At 38.1% G+C, this 23,646-nt stretch overlaps 2 protein-coding genes across 5 annotated transcripts in view; both read left to right on the forward strand.

Annotated features, from left to right (window-relative positions):
* Positions 1 to 753: 753 nt before the first annotated feature.
* Positions 754 to 5,892, forward strand: rhno1 (RAD9-HUS1-RAD1 interacting nuclear orphan 1). Its single transcript, XM_088923598.1, has 3 exons — positions 754 to 848; positions 1,467 to 1,661; positions 4,315 to 5,892. The coding sequence occupies exons 2-3, from the start codon at positions 1,488 to 1,490 to the stop codon at positions 5,017 to 5,019; spliced, it is 879 nt and encodes a 292-aa protein (XP_088779724.1). The 5' UTR covers positions 754 to 848; positions 1,467 to 1,487; the 3' UTR covers positions 5,020 to 5,892.
* An 8,545-nt stretch (positions 5,893 to 14,437) lies between these two features.
* Positions 14,438 to 23,646, forward strand: part of tulp3 (TUB like protein 3) — an 87,479-nt gene continuing 78,270 nt past the window's right edge. For 3 of the 4 annotated variants that reach the window (XM_088923712.1, XM_088923714.1, XM_088923715.1), the window contains exon 1: positions 14,438 to 14,526. In XM_088923712.1, the coding sequence (XP_088779838.1) occupies positions 14,507 to 14,526 (20 nt within the window). In that variant the 5' untranslated portion in view covers positions 14,438 to 14,506. Of the gene's footprint in view, positions 14,527 to 15,247; positions 15,459 to 23,646 lie in introns of those variants that run through there. The other variant, XM_088923713.1, reaches the window with a different exon arrangement.

The following is a 23,646-nucleotide window of genomic DNA, read 5'->3' on the forward strand; positions in this document are numbered from 1 at the left end:
ATCTCGTGAAGCGGTTTCCTGAAAGAAGCTACTGTATCACCTTCAACATAATGGCTTGTTACAAACCCACACAACACGTTTGTGTAAAAAGTGCTTCCTGTTCTACTTCCCCTTAGCTTCATTTATGTCCTCTAGATTGTGTTTCTCAATTGATTCAGTAATTGTTTACTACTTGTTTGTGCAAGAGAAAAAAAGGAAAAATGCCCTACTTTACACTATTTGTAGCTTTCATTTGTAACCTTTATTTGTTCTTAAGACGCGTACGCGCTTCTTACATTATAGTAGACAGTTTCTTTTTCAGAAAACACAGAAGAATGTGATGTTAACTTTCACGTACTTTTTCAATGTGATTTTTTTCCTAAAACATAATTTCTATATGTATATTATCTGTTACGCTGAGCAATGTGTAACCTCCATATCATTTTATAACAAAGCGTTACGAGTTACACAATGACAAAAAGCTTACCTTCATATTAGAAGACTGTTCTTTTTGAAGTTATGATTCCAGCGCCGAAACGCAACGATTCCTTTGTAGACTGATTAAATAGTTATTATTTCCAACACGTTTCTACGCAACCATTTTAAAAAAATATCGAGCCTGAATTTTTTCTAATTCAGACACAGTAGGATTTTGAATTTTGGCGCTGGTACGTTCGTTCCGGTCATGTGATCTGATACTATCCAATGAGAGACAGGGAAAGCCGATTCACGATTCCTTAGCGGACCAATCAGCGCAACTGGCAGGTTTCACTTTGGACTGTGCCACACAAGACAGGGAAATCAACAAGAAAAATTAGAAACTGAAATGTCGTTTGATACATGGGAATACTTTTTTGGACAATAGAGCCGTGAGTATTCAGCCTTTAGTTGTATGTGTGTCAGACTAAGGTTATCAAATATTGTATTTTAGTTTAATTCAGTATCAAGCTATCACAACAGTAAAATGATGCGTTTAGTAGTTTTTAATATTCAGAAACTGGAAGTGGAGTGACTATCAATTATGCTCACTATAGTAGTTCTTTCGGCCCACTTACACTCGTCATCTGGCATCAATACCTACTGTCTCCTTATTTCCAGTATAATATTACTGAAATTATGTGACTTTGAAAATCGAGATCTGCACACACATCATTAGTGATTAGTACTTTATTGTCCAGAGTGCTCGGGCGTTTCTCTATTTACTCTAATCTTATTGCCATGTTTTACTAAAATCAAATTACCTGCCTACTGAAGAATGTACACAAATCTAAACATTTTTGTGTTTATAGCCTAACTATTGTATATTTTGTAAGTCATAAGTCCTTTTGTCACTTAAAGGGAGTACATTTTGCGCTTTCTTTTACAAAATATTTTTTAAATTTCATAATAATCCCTTAACCAGCCTATTTTACTTCAATTTGTATTAATGGATATTTACATCATTTTTAATAAATAACGAATATAATCATCCATTCTTTAATGCAAAGGGCGATCATGGCTGGCTTCTGATGCCCCGTAAAGGGAAGAACAGCTCCACCCAATTGAAGAAGCCTCCGCTGCTGTTCCAGGAACGTCCAATAGATGGAGCCAAACACCAATACGGGACTCCTGTCAAATCGGCTGTGAACCCATTACGAGTGGTAGCTCAGCCATGCGAACAGAACACAACCAGCGAGGAATGGGTAATGAAACCATACGTGAATGATGTATTGACTGATTTGTTTTATAACTAATTGTTAAGAATGTTGATCTGTATATTGTTAACAATTATTTAATATAATATTCCAAAGTTACTTTGTGAACAAAAGACCTAAGACCCCTTAGCTTGTTTGGTAGCAGCTAATTCATCTGAACTTTAATTCCGATTAAACTATTACAATGCTTTTTCTTAAAACATTATTTCAATAAATGGATTTTATATACAGTGTCCCCAAAAGTATAAGCAAAGTAAAGTCAAACTTGTTACTTGTTCTTTACAGTCAATCGTAAATTGCAACTATGGCAGCAGTAGAATGAATTCTGAAGTGTGCAGAAATATTTTTACAGCTTATGTAGAACAAATGCTGTACTGCACAAGGCTTCACCGTGCAGGATGTTAATGACCCAAAAGATATCGATAGTGTAACTAAGGAGTTCTTCGGGAGAAAAGGCAGGGAATGAGATTTAAATTCAACTGAGCATGATTTAACATACTGCAGGAAACATTTAAGATTGAACAGTCCAAAAACCGCTAACAATTCAAAGTATTTGCTGTGAAAGCTATGTAAAGGATCTCAGATGATTACATAAAGAGCTTGGTGAGCTCAGTGGCTCACAAGCTTCATGCAGCTGTGGCCTCAGATGGATATGCAGCCAAATATGGACTTTTATACTGAAATTTACTTAAAGCGAATGTGTTCCAGTATTTAGGGTCAATTGAAATCCCTAGGTTGAACAGGGAGTATGTTTTCATTTAATATAATAAATAAGTATGCATGTAATTACCCAAAACTAAAACACACTAAAATATTATATTGCACCTATAATTCATATTCATTTCATGATTACAAATGCTAATTGTTTTACTGTAAAGCAAAAATAGTTTTTATATTCCTGTCCCAATACATTTGGAGAGCACTGTATCATACTCTTTCATAAAAGCACATTATTCAAATGCAGTTTTTACAGTTATTAATAAAACCATTACCAATTGGATGATGCTGTTAGTAAAATACTTTTGGCCTTAAGAAGAGCTATTCATCCTGGTCCTTCGACACAGGAGTGTCTTGTGTTTAAACTGATTTCCCAATGACTTAATTGAATTCTTTGTTGGATTGATAACTTACTGATTTAAGCAGATTTATTGTTCTCTTAAATGTTTACAGATGTCAAGATCAGAATTGTCACAAACAGTTGAAAGAGGTCTAATTGAGCAAATTATTAATTTAATTAAGAACTCAGTGAAGTTTTTGAGGTGCGACTGTAATAAGAATCAGAGTACACAAATGGCAGGGCTTCACAATAATCCTTGTCTTTTCTATAAAGTGTTCATAAGATTGGTATGAAGTCTGAAATCTGAATTTACCAGTGCAGCTGGTCAGAAGGATCCCAGTATACACAACTCTCTTGTCAGTGACACCAGGCTGACATCCCACAGAGGTGAAAATTAGTTTAGTGAGAAAAACAGAAGATTCATTTGCCTTCACATCTGCTAGTCTATAGCAGTAATTGGTGCTATAATACACTGGGCATGAATGGTCTTACTCAGAAACTGTCAAGATAGCACAGAGAGTCGATTAGCCCATAGCTGTTTATCTGAATCTATTGGAAGTGTTTTAATTGAACCAAAGCTTGTGATCCAAAGTAATGACATTGTAGGAGGACCATTATTTTCTGTGTGGGCTAATTTGAGAAAGGTGAGACAAAGTTCTTGATTATTCACTGTATTAGGTGCAGTACAGTGGAATATTAAACCAGTGTTGCTGGTAGGAGAGTCATGCACAACAGCTATGTGAAATTCAAATTCCCAGTATTGGCACTTCTGGCTGATTTATTTAATGGTATCTTGTACACTTGTATGCTAAAAAACACTGGCTTAATCAGGCAGAGGTGCAAATACAGGAAGTCAGTTTCTGCTTGATTGATAATAGTTTGAAATTCAGAGCAATCTGACAACATCCAGGAACCAAAGTATTATCTGGCATGCTTAATTAACGGTTCACAATTCACAAAGACTTACGTTTATCTTTTTTGCTAAATTATTCAATATTGGGAGCGGACTACCCTAGAATAGTTATGGTCAAACATCAAATTCCATAAAAGATATTTGTAGAAGAACAAATATTTCGTTATCTTGAAGATCAAAGCTGAAATGAACTGTTTAGAGAACATCTTAAACTTTATTCTTCCTTTTTTCCGAGTTGTCTTTAAGATGGGGGGGGAATTTTCTTTCATGGTTAGACATCATTATTTTAATGCCATCAATGTGGTACTTTCTGTATATTCCTGAATAGGAATGCTTGTGTGCACAGATTCTTAATCTTACTCTTTGAAATGTCAGAACATGTGATCCAGTCTAGCTGCACATCCAATTTTAAATCGTGATTTTTTCCAATATTAACATAAGCACCATAGATGGCAATTTTTTTTTTTAATCTGAGACGAGGCCGAGTTAAAAATGATTTGTCATGGAATGACCCTGGAGAAGGGGGGAATAATTGCTCTACCACCATGAATGCTAAATAAAAAGTGTATTCAAAGCATAAAGTAGTTTTCCACTTTCAGCGTCAGCATTCTGTACACGAGCGAGATGCCGCTGATGTTGCACATCTGTTGTCTTTTTGTCTGCACTGACAGGTGACTTCTCAGTTTGACACCACCATGCAGTTGCACTTCCCGGCGCGGCGGAGGAAAAGACAGCAGTCGGGCAGCTTCACGCACCAGAGGAGTGTGCTGGGGAGGAGCTCGCTGGTGCGGGCCAAGAAAGCCAGCGTCTGCAAGTTCCCCTCATTAACTTTTGAGTGCAGTTTTGAGGCACCCTGCCAACCCCAGCAGCCTTTGCTTGCAGTCTCGGCAGGAAAGGGCTCTTGCCAGACTGCCCTTCCTGAGAAAAACGAGGCTTTGGAAGTAAATAGAGGGTTTCAATATCTGAATGGGGTTAAAAAAAACCCACGCAAACTTGGCAGTGATGTTTGTGAGGTTGGGAGGACCCCAGTGCCCGAGATGGAAAGAGAAAACCATGACCTTGAGGGGACACCTCAAGCTTGTAGAGACTCTGACATGGAGAGTGTCTCCACCCCACCTTCCCTTCATACCCCAGGAGCAGACAGTGGGGGCAGGAGGAGCTGTGAATCTCAAAAATTTGCCAGTGACCTTGCAGGGCGGCTCATCTTTTTTGCCCCAACCCCAACAGACACAGAGTCCCAAGCAGAAACTCTGGTGAAGGACACCCCAGAGCAAGATTATGGGGTGAAGGTGACCTGGAGGAAGAGGAAAGGGATTATGAGATTCCTGCAAGACCAGGGCAAGCTGACCAGCAAGGAGGCGTTAGTGAGCAGTTAGCTGGGAGGGAGAGGTAGAAGGGGCCGTGCTTCAGATGATTGACGAGTTTTCTAACGCAGGTCAGGTCCTTGAGTCCTGATACCCAGGATTATTAAAGTCCTTCTCAGACAGGAAAAAAAAATGAAATATGACTAATCAAGGCTTAAGTGGAACATTGCAACTAGTCTGCAAATTTGGTTCTTAAGGAGATTCCAAATAACCTGTTGGATGGTGCCCCTTGAAGTCAGGAGTTGAAGAGATCTAGGTTAAAATAATGAATAATGTTAAAACAATGTTTTCTCTTTTTTTTTGCCTGTAATAAATGTTTCACAAGCATGAAAATGGAAAGACCCTTGCAAACCTTTGTGAGTGTCTCTTTGTCTGTGGAATTACCACGTTACATCTGCAAGGTGTGTCTAAAACTCTGCATCTATAATGGAAGAGAAGTAATGGTGCCCATGTCTAAGACTAAAGAATGCTTCATGAAGTGGTTGAATGTTGCATAGTGGACTGAGGAGCACAATGGACATCAAAATATTTGGAATGTTGTTACTAACTTTGTTGTACCTATTGAAATGATTTATAGAACATTTTCCCAGATGACTACATTAAAATGTAAGAATTAGGTTTCTTGTTTTAGATTAAAAAAACTGGTAACAGTATTGATTCATCCTTCCTGAAAAATTAGTTTTCTGTACATGATTCTCAAGCAAAATGAAAAACATAATGCTGGAATATTCCCCTACGCTGGAACTGTGTAGCTGTGTAAATACCAAACTACCAAGCCAGTGCAGTCAATAGCTAATAATTACAGTAATTTTGTTGAATGCTCAGTCAAATAGCCTTTCCTAAAGGCTTGCAGTTTTTCCTATAATAAACTGATATTATATTGTATTAATCCCATCCTTATTTGTCTTGTTATAGTCACTGGCCAAATTCAGCATCAAAAGAAAGCTATCGCAACTACAGCAAAAAGTTTCACACAGGAAAATTCAAATTGTTGTAACAGGTGCACTGCCATTTTATCCCACAGAAATGACATGGGTGAATTTAATTATGCTGGTTAACATTTGCCATCAAGAGGGGTCTGCTGTGAAAGTCACAGTCTGGGGGTGTGCCTGGCCACTGCTGGAAGTAATTTATTGCTGTTTTGTAACAGCATCTGCTTTGCAGCGGGTTGCAAATTCTGTCTTTTGGAATTTTTTCTTACATCTCTTGTAAATCCTGGACAAGCATGCCTGTATATTAGGCTCCGGGTTCTGTATGCCACCCATTGTCCCAGCTCCTCCCACACATGTTTGATGGTGCTTAAGTCTGGCGCAAAGGGTATCCATGGCATAACTATCACATTCCAGTCTTGCATCAGACCTGCGCTTACATTAGCTGCATGAGTACATACTGTACGTCATCCTGCTGGAATGTCATCACATCAGGTTGAGCCTCTGGGAGGGGCAGCAAGTGAACACAATCAAGAACTTGTAAAGGGGAGAAAATAGATTTCTGGAGGTTAAAGCTACAACTTCTGTATGAGTAGTGAATGGGACTGGGATGTGAATATTTCAAAACATTGCCAAAAACGTGCTGTAACCTGGTCTAGGTACTCACAAGTACCCAGCACTATTTGTTGTGGGTCCAAGATATTTTCCAAAATGGTGCAAAGGTCTCCAGAAAATCTTGGATGCGCTGGAAGCCAGAGACATAGAGCTTGATTCTCCCTAGATATCTATGAAAATTTCATAGTTTTGCCGTGATATCATTCTTGAATCAAAACCAAGATTAAATATCCAAGGGTTTATAGTAACCAATTCTATGTCTCTTGAAACAAAATGATGTATGAGTTAAACAAGTACAGGGGATGTGAAAAGGTGAACTCCTAGTTTCATTAGCTCAGTTTAGGGAAAAAAGTACAATCAGTTGTTTAAATGATTAGATCCCGGGGGCTGAGATCTTTCATTAGGACTTACTGTAGATTAATAGCTAATAACATGTCAGGTTGCAAATGTGTAAAGCATATGACAATCCTAATGGGTACAATATTTTCTCCGTAAATTGAAGGAAACTTTGAGTGCTGAACAATGGAACGATTTCTTATAGATATGATCACTCTGCACCACATTGCAGCTTTCTAGTCAAATCCAGTATTTTTATGAAAGTGCATACAGTATTTGTTTACAAATTCTACAAAAGACACAATTGCTTAAATGCATAGCATAGCTGTCATCTTTTATTACCCACCCAAAATCAGTTATGAGCGTGCCCACTGAGCAGTACATCAGTTTTTGAGCCCAATAAAAAAAATATTTTCAGTACTGGCTAAACTTTGAAGAGAATACCATCAACGCTGATCAATACTGATGCCTCAGTATTTGCTCTTATACAGTACATCAATAGCACATTGATTAAGTTAAAAATGAGCTGCTCTGATGTAATGTCCTGGTCTAATACTACACTGTGAAGAGTAGTATCACAGTTATTCCATAATCAATTTCAACTGAACCCTAAAATAACATCATTTCTCTTTCTTTATTAATATTAATTTGTCACTGATTTAAATGTAAATCCCCATGTTATTTCTATTCTATTAATGTTACTACCAGTTACTAACATTTGTAAAATCAATGCTAATTTAAAAAAATCAAAATATTGTAGGCTGTACAATCCTTCAGTGTTGTAGTATGATCTGTAATAGGAACTGCATTTTGTTTACTGTAATCTACATTTAATCTAATTTTTTCTTGAAAATATTGATCATGCTCTTTAAGGTTTTTGTTCAGTAAGTATGTTTTATCACCTTAGCAATTTAAATGATGCCTAAATTTTATGTCATTGTATATCATTTTTTGTACAATGTTGAAAGTCAAATGGGTGGGAGGGGAATGACTGTTGAAAGCAATGTCTTATGTAGTGGTCCGCCAGTCAGGAGATGTGCTCATTTCATTTTCATATTTGTGTAATTTAGCTTTATGTCTTTTATAATGATCACAAGAAGCACACGATCATTTGTATGTAGGAAGAAACTATTTTTTCAATTGCATCTTCTAAATTATTATGCTTTTTCTTATATTTTTAAAATTGTTTGTCTTATGAATGTATCATTTAGATAATTACAGGTTGTTATGATAACTTGGAAAAGTAACACTTGGCTGAGCAAGAGAACATAAATTGAATCATAGAGGAGGCCAAGTGCTGAATTGCTTAACTGTATTATCTTTGTTTTCCTGCTCTTTCACTTTGTATTTCTTTTTGTATTTGTTGTGTCCCCAATCTCCTGTGTGATACAGTTTAAGAGAGTGGGAAAGGAACTGAAGAACAAGGACCAACAGCTCAATGGAATGAAGGAAACGAGAGTTGACAGTGCTGCGTTACTCAAACAACAGACCATGAATGCACTGAATGGTTTTAGGGGAGATTCTGATTTAGAGACATTTAAACACAATCCCACAGATGCTTGCACATACACCGAATGAGTGAACTACAAGCAAAAAAGCAACTAAAACTAATCAGTCTCGCGATGGTCTAGCTCATGTCCCCTTCTAGATAGTGAACAATCCAGCGCTCGGTGATGTTTCTGCTTTATAAAGATAAGGAGAGCCAACACTGAAGGATTATGAAGTAATGTTGCTTGTATGTTTGCATGCCACTAGCCATTTACCCCTTTAGTCATTTTTCTGACACCTGCAGCTTTAAACCTTAAAAGCCAGAAGGATCACAAAGCTCTGTTTTTCATGGTGTGTACTCAAACTAAAAATCAGGATGAAACTAACTTTTGCCCTTGTGCTCAACTGAAGGTTCCATGAATTTTGTTTTAAAAAACTGGTCTGAACCACTGTCCACGGTGAATTGAAATTATTTCAGTGATTTTTGTTGTGCTGATAAAAAGGGTGTTTTGCGAATATTTGCTGTACAGTTAGAGAAACAAAATACACACCACTCTTAGCTAGAGGGAGCCAGTTTGGTAAAACAGGAAGTTACAGTCACCATGTTTCTCCCACCTTTTTTCTATTTATTTGCATAGTAGGTATATTTCTCCAGGGTGATGTACAAGACACTAAATTACGGAATAAATACAATCAAAATCAAATGCATACAAAAATAAGAAAAAGAATAATAACACTGAAACAAGCATCTTAGAAATGCAATGTCTGTGCAGATGAAATGAAAACAGTGTTCATTGAGTGGTAAAAAAAACACATAGATACAGAATCATAGATTACAGTGAAACAGTTCTCAATCCTGACCTTTGGGGACCACTGTGTCTGGTGGATTTTGTTTAAACTGAGTCATTAATCACAGTGCTACTTGATCTGTTTGTTTACACCTTTTCTGGCCTCAGTCTTTGGTTTAAACATATCCTAGGTAAAGAGTAATAATTTCTTACGCTTACATGGCACTTTTCTTGACACTCCTCTCTTTACAGTGCTTTACAGGTAATGGGGACTCCCCTCCACCATCTGCCCTCACCTGGATGATGCGATGGCAGCCATAGTGCGCCAGTACTCTCACCACACATCAGCTATCAGTGGGGAGGAAAACAGAGTGATGAAGCCAATTCATGCATGGGGATTATTAGGAGGCCATGATTGGTAAAGACCAATGGGAAATGGTGGTCATTAGCATGCAGTCAGTTTTTCAAGTAGCCCCCACTTGTTCATGTATTCTTATCACAGCCCCTCGTTCCCCAACACCCCCGCCAAAGATCAGCCAGACATTCCTACCCCTCATATGTCCAAGAGTTATGGGCAGAAAGCCATGGTCAGTGCATGCTGAGGAGCTGGAGGTGTGGGTGCAGTATTTTTCTCCCTGGTATAAGGATACCAGACAGAACTGATTCAGGAGAGTTATGTTGTTGGATTTTTTGGGGTACTTTTGTCTGGGGTTCATTTTTTTTTGTGTGTGTCCATTGTGGATACTTTTTTTCTTGTGTTCTTTTTTATTGAAAAGTTTTACTTTATTCTAATTGCTTAAGGAATAAAAATGGCTATTACGTGATTTAGTGTCTTGGGCTAGTCTGTGGGTATGCTGGTGGTTCTTTGGAATCCAAGAAAGTGTGTGGGGAGAAGGGTCCCAGCATCTTTTAAATTGCTAGGTTTAGGTAGTTACCTAGAGGACTTGCAAGTTGGCTGCTATTGTATAGTGTATTGTGACTCATGACAATCCCTCATCACCTTGTTGAAGAAATTACTACTACTAGTAAAATACTACATACTACTGACTGAATAGTTATTAATACGCAATCAATTTATGATGAATAAATACAACTTGGAATGACAATATATCAGACACTCTCACAATAAGTGTTAATTTTTTTACTCAAATGAAGTTCAACTGGTTACATTTCTGTCAACACACCTCAATAAGGAGAATTTTGAAAAATGGCCAAAAACCGATTGTACGCCTCATCAAACTTTTTAAAAGCTGAAAGAAATGTTAGTGATGCTCCTAAAAAGTTTTAGTAAAATAGAAGTTAATCTGCAATTAACAACTAGGATGGAGCAAAAACCAATAGACACAGCCATTCCCCAGGACAGATCTGAGATCCTCTGCAATAACGAAGGACCAGAGTTGAGTGAAGTGCAGTATCATATGGTAATAAAAAACTCATGACAATGTGAGAAAAGTCACAATTAGATGATTTTGGAAGAGATGCTAAAAGCTGTCCGGGAATGAGCAGTTCTGATTTAAATGTTCATTCCGTCGCTGTGGAGCCTGGAGGTGGGGAGATGGAGAGCAGGAACACACCATCTGAAGGAGGAAGAGAGATGTTGGGCGATGGGGCTGTGTAGAGAGAGATGAGAAGTGACAGTCTGGTGAAGACAAGGGTTATCAAGGAGTGTTTTGATAAAAAATTGTGCAGTTACAGAGAGATACTGGAGTAGTGGCATGACATGAGAGGAAGGAGGTGAGGCACAAGCATGTGAGGAGCAGAGTTCTGAATGGGTCGGAAAAGGCAGATAGTGCTGGCCAGCTGGTTATCTAAAAGAGAGTTGCAATATGCCAGGCAGGAGAGTACTGAGGTCTGAACCAGAAGTTGTGTAGAAAAAGTTGTGAGAAAGGATTTTTGTCCTTCAGGAATAACTTGAGGAATAAGTAGCAGCAGTAGGCCAAGCCAGAAACTTAATGGGAATAGGAAAGAGTAACACAAAGGGTCTCATAAGAGGAGTAGTGGGAGAGTGGAATCAAAAGAAACAGAGATGGAGAGATAAACAGAAATGGAAGAAGAAAGGGTAGAAATTCATGTCGAAAGGTTCGGTTTGAGATGATCCGAGAGTTCACCCAGGACAAGATGGCTGAAAGACAGACATTAATATAAGAGGAGACAAGGTGATCAGAGGGAGGAAAAGAAAGAAAATTGAAGCATCCTCTCCATAAAAGTTGCATAAAAAGCCATGGAAGGAGATCAGAGGTCTTAGGGAGCAGATGTAAAGAGAGAATACCAGAAAATCCAACACAGGACTTTAGGGGACACCAGTGGAAAGTGAATGAGACACACAGAGTGAACCATGGCTGGATCTTACCATGGTGGTAAATAGGATTATCAAGGTGTCAGAGGTGACAGAGATTGTCAGGTCAGCAAGTGTTGACAGGGTAATGTGATTCACAATCTCAAAGACAGAAGAAAGGAGACCAAAGGTGATGAGAACAGATAAGAGGGAGGCAGTATAATGTAGTCAAAGACTTTGGGAAAAGAGAGAAGAGCAATTTCAGTAGAGAGCAAAAGTCAGACTGGTGGGAGTTTTAGCAGCAAATACAGAGTGAGGTACATAAAGAATCAGACAATGTGTCTGTCTGAGAATTTTAGAAAGGTGGAAAGGAGGAAAGGAGATGGAATGATAATTCTGAGAAGGATGTTTTCTGAGGGGGTGATACATGCATGTATTCCCTAGAAAAGGTTTAACAACCTTAGAGAAGGGAAATGCTGAGGTGGGAGGAGATCAGCAGCAGCAGCCTGGTAAGTGTAAGGAGACGTCAATATCAGACATCAGAGAAGGATTGGAAGGAGGAGAAGGATGGAGCAGTGGATGACTGAGAGGATATGCAATGAGTAGCTTGAGGGTGGGAAGGGAGTGTTGAGGATGGAGGTAGGCATTATTATGTTGAAGAAAATATATGCTTTCATTTTTTGCATTGGAATGTGAATGGAATGGATTAGATTAAGGTTAAATAGTGTTAATTGTAAGTGCTAAGAATTCAGGAATAATTACAAATATACCACAAATTGTATGATTGTGTTTCCCAATGCTGTAATTAAAGTATAGTTAATGCCATGATTTATTTATTTTAATAATATATTGCAAAATGTATTGAATATTTTATCTTACATCTATATTTATGTATTATAATTTAATGATTGATCTTTACTGGTATTCTGTTTGTCATGCCCGACATCCCTCCCTAGAGGGCGCTCTACTACTCCTGTTATTGTTCCTGTGATTAAGCTCCCCAGGTGTACCTTTTCAGGTTTATTATTTAAAGACTAGCTCCTCCAGTCCTCGGGGCTCATCATTAGGGTAAGGATGTCGCGAGGCCCGCCTAGCACCAGGAAACCCTACGTCTGTCTCCTGAGGGCATAGGCCTCATCCCCGACACCTCCCGCTTCCTGAGCCCGGGGTCTGGAGGATCTCGCCCCGTCACCCTTGGACCTCCATGTTTTGTCTCTCCGTGTGTTTGCCCCTCCCACGGATTTTAACCTTGTCGCGTCCCAGGATGGATTTCTCGCTGATGGACTCTCGGACTGTGCCCTGACCTGCCTTTGGACCTGCTCGGATTTGGATGCCATTCTTTATCTTCGCCGTTCACTGTCTCACGGACTGTCACTATTATTTTGTGCACTATTAAACCCCTGTGTGTTCCCTTTTACCATGCCTCCTGTTTTCTCCAGCTCTTACCGCATCGCATAGGGTCTACTACAAGATCTGACACGGATCTCAGTCCGAGTTCGTGACACTGTTTTACAGAGTAAATCTCTGTAGCTGTTGTCTCAATGAGGGTGAGGTGATATATTAGGAATAGAGGAGAACCTCATAGTAGGTAAAAGGCTGAGAGTAAGCTGGAAATGAGAAGAGCTGGTAAGAGCCGAGCTTGTCCAGGAACATGAGCACTAGGGAGATCCTGCTAAAGCTTGCTTGTAGCATCCTGTCACCTTCCCAGTGGATTCCTGCAGCCAGACTGCCTGGCCCATGCATCTGAAGGGCTTCAACACTGGGGGCTGTGCTATATCACTGGCACTTGCTGCTTGTGCTGCATCATGCACCCATGGAATTTATCCAGATTTATTATCACCTGTATGATATTCTAAAGATATGAAATCTAACACACTTGTGAGTGTTTCATAAACAATACAGTTGCAGTTACTGTTTGATGCCTACAGTATCTCAGACCTTCTGACCTCAGACCTCATGACCTCAGACATGCTGGCTAAGTTAACTGGTGTCTTTAAACAATCTACAGTATGTGTTTTTGTTTATGTCAGGGTATGGGCATGTTTCCAGGACAGTCTCTGGGTCGCTGACACCTTTACCACGCTTTTTGTGGATGTTTTGCCAACAATTGATGTACATAGAACTTGCTAAATTGTTGTGACAAAAACGTTACAACTGGATCTTGAATATAGCAATATATGTAGGGTTCATCATGTCCGCTGCTTAAGGTGGAACTAAGCAGCAGCTTTGAACTAAGCAGCTCCTTCTCCGATACTTGCAAGGTATTGAACCTGGGAAGACACTGTAGCAAATCACAGCTGGAATCCAAGCTAAGATCTAAAAGATAAGATCACTTTATTGGCCATATACATTTTCTTGTATTAGGAATTTGCCTTTTCATTTATCAAATACATCCAAAAGTTTTATACATTTTATACAACTGTAGTAAAAATATATATTTAAATTATTTTTTTAAAGTGCACAGTTATAAAAAGTATCTATTGAATTTAAGAAATGTAGCACAAGAGAAGGCTCTATAGCCCATAATTTGAACATGGTTTTATGTGGAATGAGAAGACCTTAATTAACAGAATACGTGTTGGACTTGATAGTCATGCCATGCAATAAATCCTGAAGGTAACCTGAAGGTAGACCATTGTGTACCTTTATACTGTATGTAAGCAATATAAACTTAAACTAAGATTACAGATTTTCTAGACACAAGAAAGGAGTGGCATATTATATAATACAGTAAATATAATTGTGAAATAATTAATGTCTATGGGGATAGAGAGGTTTCTTCTTGTTAATAAGGATCAGGATCATCTACATGGAAAATAGTTGTGTGGTCTTCTTAAATGTGTTTGCCACCTCACAAGCGTCACGGCGCTGTTTTGCCTCCAAATAAAGCCACGCGGTGGCCGTAGCCAATCCCAACTGCGCTACAACCAACACGCGGCCAATAAGGAGGAATTTTACAGGCCTGTGCGGTTGCTAAGGCTGGAGGAGTCTTTTTCCTTTGGTGTTAAAGGAACTCACAGACACGGGGAGGCCGACAGCTGGGGCATCCATAGCAACGGAGGATAAACATGAGTTATTACACCATCAGGTAAGCAAACAAACTCGAAACGTCATTTTAAAGCCTTTTAAATTCCCTGCTTTCTTTCTGAGGGAGATGAAGAGATGTTTGTCTTAATTTCACTGTGATTTTATACGATGCTCTTTATCTTTACTCTGTAAGTTAGACTTTGCTACAGACGAAAGTGACATCAATACATATACCTAAGTAATACAGCATCTGGAATATTTGAACTTTATTAAATATTGAGAAATTGTAACCAGTACAAGGACTTGTAGGACGTACCAAAACAGCACTAGGTGTACTTTACTCTTGTCTTGTTATTGCAGTGCGATTTATTATCTATATATAATTTTACGGACTTGGCAGCTACAGTTAAAACGATATCCAGAAAATTTCGTTTTCCATAATTTGGAAATTAAATAGTCAATACAAATAACACTGTTTTGTAAATCATAATTTTGTTTAATGAGAAAGTACTATTTAATTTTCTTTCTCTGGCTCACATCGTTACTCTTAAATTCAGTTCTGTTTATTTTTACTTTCTTTTACTTCATGTTGTCGATATTGAATGGATAGCTGTATATTATTTACTTTTACTAGAGTTGGAAGTGTTGTCGTAGCGCATTGCTGCCACAGAGAACATGGAGCGGAAGCTGTTCAAGTCTCCTCACTGAAATTCAGGATATCGTGTATGCTAGTTAACATTGTGACGTCAGGATGGACAGATACAGGCTGAAGCTCCTCGGTTACAGGTCACTATGGCGCTGTAGGGCAGATTCAGTTACACCACAGAGTTAACAAGGGCTGTGCTCCTCACGAGACTTTTCAAGTCAGAAATGTGAGAGCTTTGTGATCAAGCAGAAGTCGCTGTGGTGTTACATTCTCTCTCCTTTTGGAAAAAAAGCTTTTTATAGCCTCAAATACACAGGAGAAACCAGGATGAGTTACAACATAAACAGGTAAAAAAAAATACTTCATTTGATAAGTAGCTTGAATTGCTGTGTCAGATTGGAAGTTTGTGGTGGACTAAACTACACTAAAGAAATATAATTTTGAAGATAATGTTTTTTAAGATATTTTTAAAATCTAGTACTAAGAAGCGAGTTGCTTTCAGTGTTTAACATTCCAAATTTTAATTATAATATCAATTTTCCTCTCTACCTGTATGTCATAAACCAGTGTAAAGAAAAAGAATCCTTGCGATTACACACGACCATAAGTAGTAAAGTAGATCACATTTTTTATGAGTTTGAGATTGCATATTTTCTGCTGGGAGTAAAAGCTTTAGCATACAGTATGAGCGAAGCAGTGGCTCTGTGGCTAAGGATCTGCGCCTGTGGCTGGAAAGTTGCCGGTTCAAATCCTGTGGCCGGGAGAGGAATCCTACTCCGTTAGGCCCCTGAGCAAGGCCCTTAACCCCAACTGCTCCAGGGGTGCTGTACAATGGCTGACCCTGCGCTCTGACCCCAAGCTTCTCTCTCCCTGTCTGTGTGCCTGTGTGTTTCATGGAGAGCAAGCTGGGGTATACGAAAAGACTAATTCCTAATGCAAGAAATTGTATAGGGCTAATAAAGTGATGTTACAGTATGTTATGTTATATTAATAGGTTTCCTTTACTTTTCCATGTTAATGTGTGGAACAGCATCAATTCTTGCTGCCTCATTTGAGCTTCTAAATCTGTAAGTCTGTAAAACTGTAGTCATAAACCTAACCCCTACCCAAAACCTTGCGATACAGTCACTGAAATTGCTTTCTTCATCAAGAAAAACTGTGAAGCTTCAGTTCGAAAGCTAAAATACTAACACGTTTGCTATTAGGAAAGGAGCCTCTCCTAATCTGAAAAAAAAATAAATAAAAGTGACCACTGCTTTATCACTTCAGTGCAGTTATTCTTTGCAATAAACATTTTTTGTGACTTTCAAAAGCAAAGGTAAGGAGGTCTAATATTATAGGGTCTTTTAAGAACAGGATTTTGTAATGGTAGGAGGGGACTGCTGCAATAGCTGTTGTGCTGTATATAGACTCTTAATGGGCTTTCTGTTTGTTTTAATCGATGATATTTGGTGTTCAAGGCTGAAATGGTAGAAGGGCATACTGTCAAAGAGAGTAAAGGGATCACTTGTTCATTAGCTGTGGTTTTCCTTGTGCTCCCTAATGTCAGCTAATGAGCAGTCCACCATGCATGGCTACACGCTTTGCCATCATGCTTCTTTGAAACTGTTGTCAAGACAGAGGTTTGACTGCCTTAGAAATACGATCTCATCTCAGGTCTTCTTTTCCGGGTTCCAGATAAAATAAAATACATTGTTTGAGTGCACCGTAATGTATAGTTATCAACAGCCTTAATTTCCACTGTATTGTCACAATCATTGTCATGGCAGCTGTAAACTGTATTGAACATGTGTAAGCGTTTTTGTCCACCCCTCTCTGTGCTGATTTTTCTTTGACATCTGGCATATTGTGTTCCAGTATGTATGGAAAAACAACAAATGGCAAAAGCATAGTACTTAATGCTGTCTGATTAGATGAAATGGAGTGATCAAATAAACCAGATTCAGACTGAAAATTAAGTTAGCATGTAGTTAACACATAAACAGAGTGTGGATAAAATAATGGAATTACCCACTGAAAAAGGATTCATATTTTCAAATAACTAAATCACAGTTAAAAGGATTCTACATGTATTTCACTTTAATCTAAGTACTAATTGGCAATATGTTTCTGCTATAAAAGATGTATTTAAATCAACAATTTAATATGTGAGTTTGTAGAGGTCAAGTAGCTTGTGCCTGAATTGCAAGTGTGTCAAAGAAATGGTAAAATTATTTAATGCGGGGAACAGTGTTGAAACTCATGATGGTACAGTATATGCCAAACTAGGAAATAGCATCAGGAAAGAAGAACAGTGGTTGTATGTCGAAGTCTCACTAATGGGAGAATAGCTGCTTAAGACCACAAAATAATGGCCTTAAATATTATCACAGAACTGAATCTATGCCTGCGTGACCCAGTACTGTACATCGTGATCTTCACAAAGTTGATATACGTATATGGCAGGGATGCTATTCAGAAACTGCTTGTAACCAAGGTTGTCTGATGAAATGAGCGCAAAACCCAGGCTTCTGAGCAATGGAACAAAGTATTACAGTATGTCCTGATGAGTTGTCTTTTATTCTTTTTTCCAAATCTGGATGGGTTTCTGTTTGGAGAAAACCGAAGAAAGCCTTCAACCTACAGTACACCGCCTGTTTTCCAGCTGTTAAACATGGAAACATGTTTAACAGCAGGTGGTGGATCTGTTATGATAGGGCCAGTAATCTTGTGGAAGGAATTAAGTCATAGTTATTACTCTACAAAGCCATTTTTTCCTCGAGTTTTCCCATAATCCAATATGATAATGCCCATATTCGAACTGCTCAATGGATTCAAGAGTGCTTTCATGAGCACCAGGATGAAAGCAAACGCCTTCAGTAGCATTCCCAATCACCAGATCTAAACATTGTTGATCCTTTATGAGAAGTTATAGAACGTATAATGTGGAGTGGGTTTCCACCTCCTTCATTGTTCTAAGAACTGGAGGCTTTCCATCTTGAAGAATAGTCCAATATCTGTAGAAACAGTTAAAAACAGAAACAGATCAAGGTTTGTATAACAGAATTCCAAGGATGATTGAATGTGTTCTGAAAGCAAAGGGTGGCTCAACTCCTATATTGCTTGATGTTTCCATTATTTTGTCCACCCCCTGTAAATATACCTTTACCAGCACTTCGGCATATTATTATTTTTAAAGCTAGAGGTGATTGCTCTAGGTTTTGTAGATGTATCAATGTAATGAATTTTTTAAATGAATCATCTTTGAGCTCAGTGCTGTCCTCCGTGCTCTCATTTTTAGTTTACTTAAGTATGAAGAATTAAGTGGGTTGAGAATTCTAGCTGAAAAACTTGCTTAAGTCATTTTTAAACTTGCAAGTCTGTATTGCATTTTAGCCTGCACTTTTCTTTGACACCTTGATTAGTTGAGTCACTTGGTAATCACAAAAAGCTCATCAAGAACCTTTCAAGCTTATTTCTAAAAGAAAGTTGTTTTTGTCAGGGGAGTATTTTAAGTTTGATTCTATAGTGCCATTTAATAATGTCCTAAGATGGCACAGGGGTGCAGTGGTTAGTATTACTGCCTCTCAGTGCTAGGACCCTGGGTTCAGTTCCTGGGGTGCTATCTGTGTGGAGTTTGTATGTTCTCCCTGCATTCATGTGGGTTTCCTCCTGGTGCTCTGGTTTCCTCCCACAGTCCAAAGACTTATTGTTTGGTATGTAGGCATCTGGGAAAAGTGTCCCTGGTGTGAGCCTGTTCGTGTTTGTGTCTCCAATGGACTGGCGTCACACCCAGGGTGTATCCTTCTTTGCCCCATTGCTGGCCTGGAGATAGACCCTGTGACTTTGTATCATACAGTATATAGTGGTGAGAAAATGGAGGGATGCTCAACTCTGGTGCTCAAGGGCCACTGTCCTGTAGTTTATATAGGTTTCTATAAAACTATCTCCAGCGTTCTAAGAATAAGGAAAGGCTTTGACTTGTTCAATTAAGCAAATAATGAGTTCAAATAGGAAATTAATTGTTCAGATGGAAAGGTGACTAAAAACCTTTATGACCCTCAAGGACTGGAGCTGTGCACCCCTGATCTATCTAGTATATACATATTGAAATGTTTTGGAAATGCTGTGAATAAGTCTTTGGAATCAGTAGCTTCAGTTGCATTTTTAAATATTAGGGAGTTTCGTTCTGATTTTCTCATTGTCTTCAGATTTCTTGCTGCAGTTGCTGAAGGCATATTGATTCTTAGGACATCAGACACACCATCCATGCATTTCTTTTAATACCACTGTCATCATATACAAATGTTCTAGAAGAGACTGTGCAACTTATTCCAGGTACCATGCTGATATGATATTTTTGGAAGTGTTTTGAAGAGATAACAAAATTGCAACCAACTACTGCATGTCGCATTAGCACCCAGCTGTTGACAGTGTACAGTCTAGCACCTCCATTTCTGGGTGATTGCTACCAGTAGGAGATTTTTGATTGTTAATTGTATTAATAATATAGGTTATTATTAATATTTACTAAATTATAAAGGAGAGTATCCTATGAACATGTATGTAGTTTGTAACAATAAAGGCTCCAACTAAATTTATATGTAATCTTTATATTGTAATGTCAAAGGAGGCATAAGCATCACAGGGGCACCAATCTAGCCTCTCACCCACATCCGAAGTCATTCAGTAAATGTATGGCAAACATACAAATGAGAGGAGGCTATGTGACTCCTCTACAGTTGCTCATTGCATTGATTTTTTTCAATAAGTAATTGACCAATAAGAATATAACTTGTGCAAGCACTACAAAAATTGTTTGACTGTAAAAACTTTATATAAAAAGGGCATTTCAGTGGAACTGAAATTGTAATGCATTCTTTTGGGCATAAATGGAGTTTAACCAGGTCATTCCACCCATCTACTCTTACATTATATTTTAATATAACTGGCAGGTTTTAGTTGACAGTTTTTGGTCAGTTTGTTCTGGCTTCTGATATGCTGAGATTCTACTTTGGGTATTTTCAGGTTCAAGCTTTCAGTGTGTTTTGATTGATAAAAATAGAATGATGTAGAATAAAAAACCCTATCAATAAATGTTTTCTGTCATGATGCCTTTTGGATTCAACCATCCAGTATGCATAGTGTCCTTAACAGCAATCAGTGATGGTAGCAGATATTTAAATCAAAGGAAATACATGTACATGAAATACAGTACATTTAGGTGGGTAGCTGCGTCAGCGTGCGTAGGCTGCAAAGGATCAAGTAATAGGTTTATTCCATGCTGAAAAGAGAAGAAAGAAAACACAACGTTTTGGCTGTGGAGTGATGGTAGCAGATATATAATTCAAAGGTACATGAAATACATTCATGATTTAAATGGAAATTGTTTGCTTGAATTTTAATGAATGTTTATTGATTCTGGCAGTAACTTTTGTCTTAATGCATGAAACATGGAAACATTACCCACTCTGTACCACCTCTAATGTATTTATTCTGATGTGTTTGCAGAGTATTTTTCCTCTTAGTTGTGGTTGAACAATACTGGCATGCTTGTATTGGTTACTACAAGTTTCCTTTGATAAAGGCATCAACCAGTTGAATAAATAATGGTAATTCTATACATGCTACTGGTAGTGTTTTATTTATATTGCGACAATGACTTTGGCAAAGCCTCAAACGCTTGACCCTGGAATGGGAACAATGAGTTGAGGTGAATATGGTACCTTCATACTCCTAAAAGGCAAGGAAGCAGAACAATAATAAGGAGAGAATGTGCGATGTTGAATGCATTCAAGAGATTGCCACTCAACAGGATAGCTTTGGCTGAAGAAATGGAAGGGTTCTCATATTCAGCACCATAAACTTAGTGATTACAGAGGCATATTGTTGAATAATGTCCATACATTTCATTTTAAGCTGTTTTAGTTTTTAAACTATTTTTTGTAGGAAGGCACCTGAGACTTCTCAGTAAGAATAGACATCCTACAATAGAATAGAGTCTTCAGGTGACCATTCCGTGAAAAGTGAATTAAACAGATGAGATTTTTGAAAGGTGATATGGCTAGATCATGGGATCAGGAAAGAAACCTTTGAGACATCTCCAATGAACTGCATATTCAATTCTTAACATTTCAGCTAGTGACTGTTCTGTTTAATAGAAACCAAAAAAAGTAATTTAATAAAGGGCTAAAACCAAGCAAACATACACTTACTGCTGTGAAATGAAGCATGGAAACTGAACCCTGATGTGTAACTAAAATATGCAGCACCCAATCCATCAAACACCATCCCCACAGAGCAAAGGAACAGTGGAAGAGAAGCTTAACAGAGAGTTTATAATTAGGTGTGGAGATCATCATCATCATCAAAAATGACTAATGTCTTTTAAAAACTGCTTTTTTTCCTAGTCCATCTAGGAAGTAGTTAATGAAAAAAATATTTCAGTCTTTCTTTCATGGTATGGGATGCAATTTTGTCATTCAGCAATATACTGTAAGTACAACTTCTATCTAGTCAACAGAAAGGACCCTTGCCTGTCTGTGCCTTATGATCACCTGTTAAAAGATGATCAGATGATACCCAATATGACAACACTCATGCAGCTGTAACATGGCAAGTGGGTCAGGGCATCATAATCTGCTGTGGCCTGGCCAGGCACAGAGTTCACTTGGTGTGTCTGGACTGTCTTTGTCATATCAGTAAGATGATTTCCTCGGGCGGGCTTCTTAATAGAGATTCTATGGCAGCAAAGGGTCACAGTTCCACAAACCAGTATGAATAATCTTAGCCGCAAAATCATAATGCTCCTTTTATAAGAACATAAGTAAGGTTGCCATTTGGTAGTTGAGTATCCAAGTAAATCAAATTTTGTTTTCCAACTGTTTATTGGACACAAATCTTTATGTAAAGACGTTTGTCCTATTGTCTGTCCTAAATGAACTCTCTTTTAAGTTTTCGTTTGTGTCGCATCTATATATGCCTTAGAATTTTAGTTATTTGTTCTAGATTTAAAACGGTTTAGTTCCTTTAACCTGTCTGTATATACAGTAGTGTTACAAATTGGTGGTTACAGAAATGGCGAAGGTCTAATATTGACTGAGCGGTTTAGTCAATGAGTAAAATAAATATTCATAACCCCCAACTTGTAAGTGATTTCTCCAGAATATACCTGAGCGGTTGGTATAATTAGAGGCACATGAATGTTTTTTTCTCTGCCACAGCTTTGGTGAAAAGAGTAATAATCCAGATACACTTGGTTAAACAAATGTTTATTAACTATGACAAGACAAATACTATGCAAATACAAAAAAAACATACAGCACACAACTTTTACTATATTTACAGTATGTACAAACAAGGCATTTCAGAGACCTAACATCCTAATCTCCAGAAAACTTCAGTCTGCTACTAAGTATTGAAGTCTTAAATAATGCCCACAGAGGCCACAATAAGAGATGATAAGAGATTTATTATGAGCATTCTTAAAAAATGCAATACAACCTGCAGGTAAATCTCTCTCTCTGCAAACCCGGATGGCACAAATTAAATGGAAACTTATTCTGAAAATGCACCCATAAGCAGGAAAAATGTCTAACCAAAGTATCTTTTGCCCAGGAAGGCCCAAGTTCCCTAAAAACACAGAATACAGTAGCAAGCTCTCTCTAAGCAAAGTTCAAATACTTAGTAGTTCAGGTGGGTAGCTGCGTCAGCATGCGTAGGCTGCAAAGGAACAAGTAATAGGTTTATTCCATGCTGAAAAAAAGAAGAAAGAGAACACAACGTTTCGGCCGTGGAGCCTTCTTCAGGTGACACCTGAAGAAGGCTCCACGGCCGAAACGTTGTGTTCTCTTTCTTCTTTTTTTCAGCATGGAATAAACCTATTACTTGTTCAAATATTTAGCTCCAATCAGGTTTGTTTGGATGATCGTGAAGTAGGGGCTCTCGCCTGGTGTAAGCTTCAAGTTCCAACACCTCCTGACTCCTCTCTTCTTCTCCTTCGTCTCTCTTTCCTGCCCTTTCTTCTCCTTCCCTTTCTACAATCTCAGAAGTTTCAGCAACCAGTGTAGAAGAAACCTGACTCACACAGGTAAAGTGTAGCAAAGGGAGCAATGGCTGTTAAAACTCTCTTCAAAAACTGTGGATAAGCATGAACAACAGAATTTGGCCAGGCTTTTCAGCAACCTTTCTTTTCAATAATTCCTTCCTCTTAAATTGATTATGTCATCTTTTGCTAAGTCATCATCTTCAATAATGTCAAGGTTAGCAAGAAAAGGATTGCAAATCAAGGTGTCAATTTCTTTTTTGTACTCTTCTCTCCAAAAGGACAATTTACCAGAATGTTTTTCGGACATCAGTAGAGTTTTTCAGTAGCATCCATGATGGTAACAGATGGACCTAAAATGTATTTTGGATGTATTTGTGTTGTTAAAATAAGACAATGTATCTGCAAAATATCCCAAGGACAGAATAAAATAAGAATAAAATCATTACTTTGAAATCACTCAGGCAGGGGATTTTCTTTCTCCCTCAAGAAAAAAGTGAGATTTCAACTTT

Source organism: Atractosteus spatula, chromosome 8 (assembly GCF_055471065.1).
Source record: "Atractosteus spatula isolate fAtrSpa1 chromosome 8, fAtrSpa1.hap1, whole genome shotgun sequence".
Taxonomy (NCBI): domain Eukaryota; kingdom Metazoa; phylum Chordata; class Actinopteri; order Semionotiformes; family Lepisosteidae; genus Atractosteus; species Atractosteus spatula.

Excerpts from the sequence above, each read along its gene's own strand:
- rhno1 (XM_088923598.1), top strand. The coding sequence starts at position 1,488 with ATGCCCCGTAAAGGGAAGAACAGCTCCACCCAATTGAAGAAGCCTCCG. Across the intron at positions 1,662-4,314 it reads ACACAACCAGCGAGGAATGG|GTGACTTCTCAGTTTGACAC; the intron begins GTAATGAAACCA and ends CTGCACTGACAG.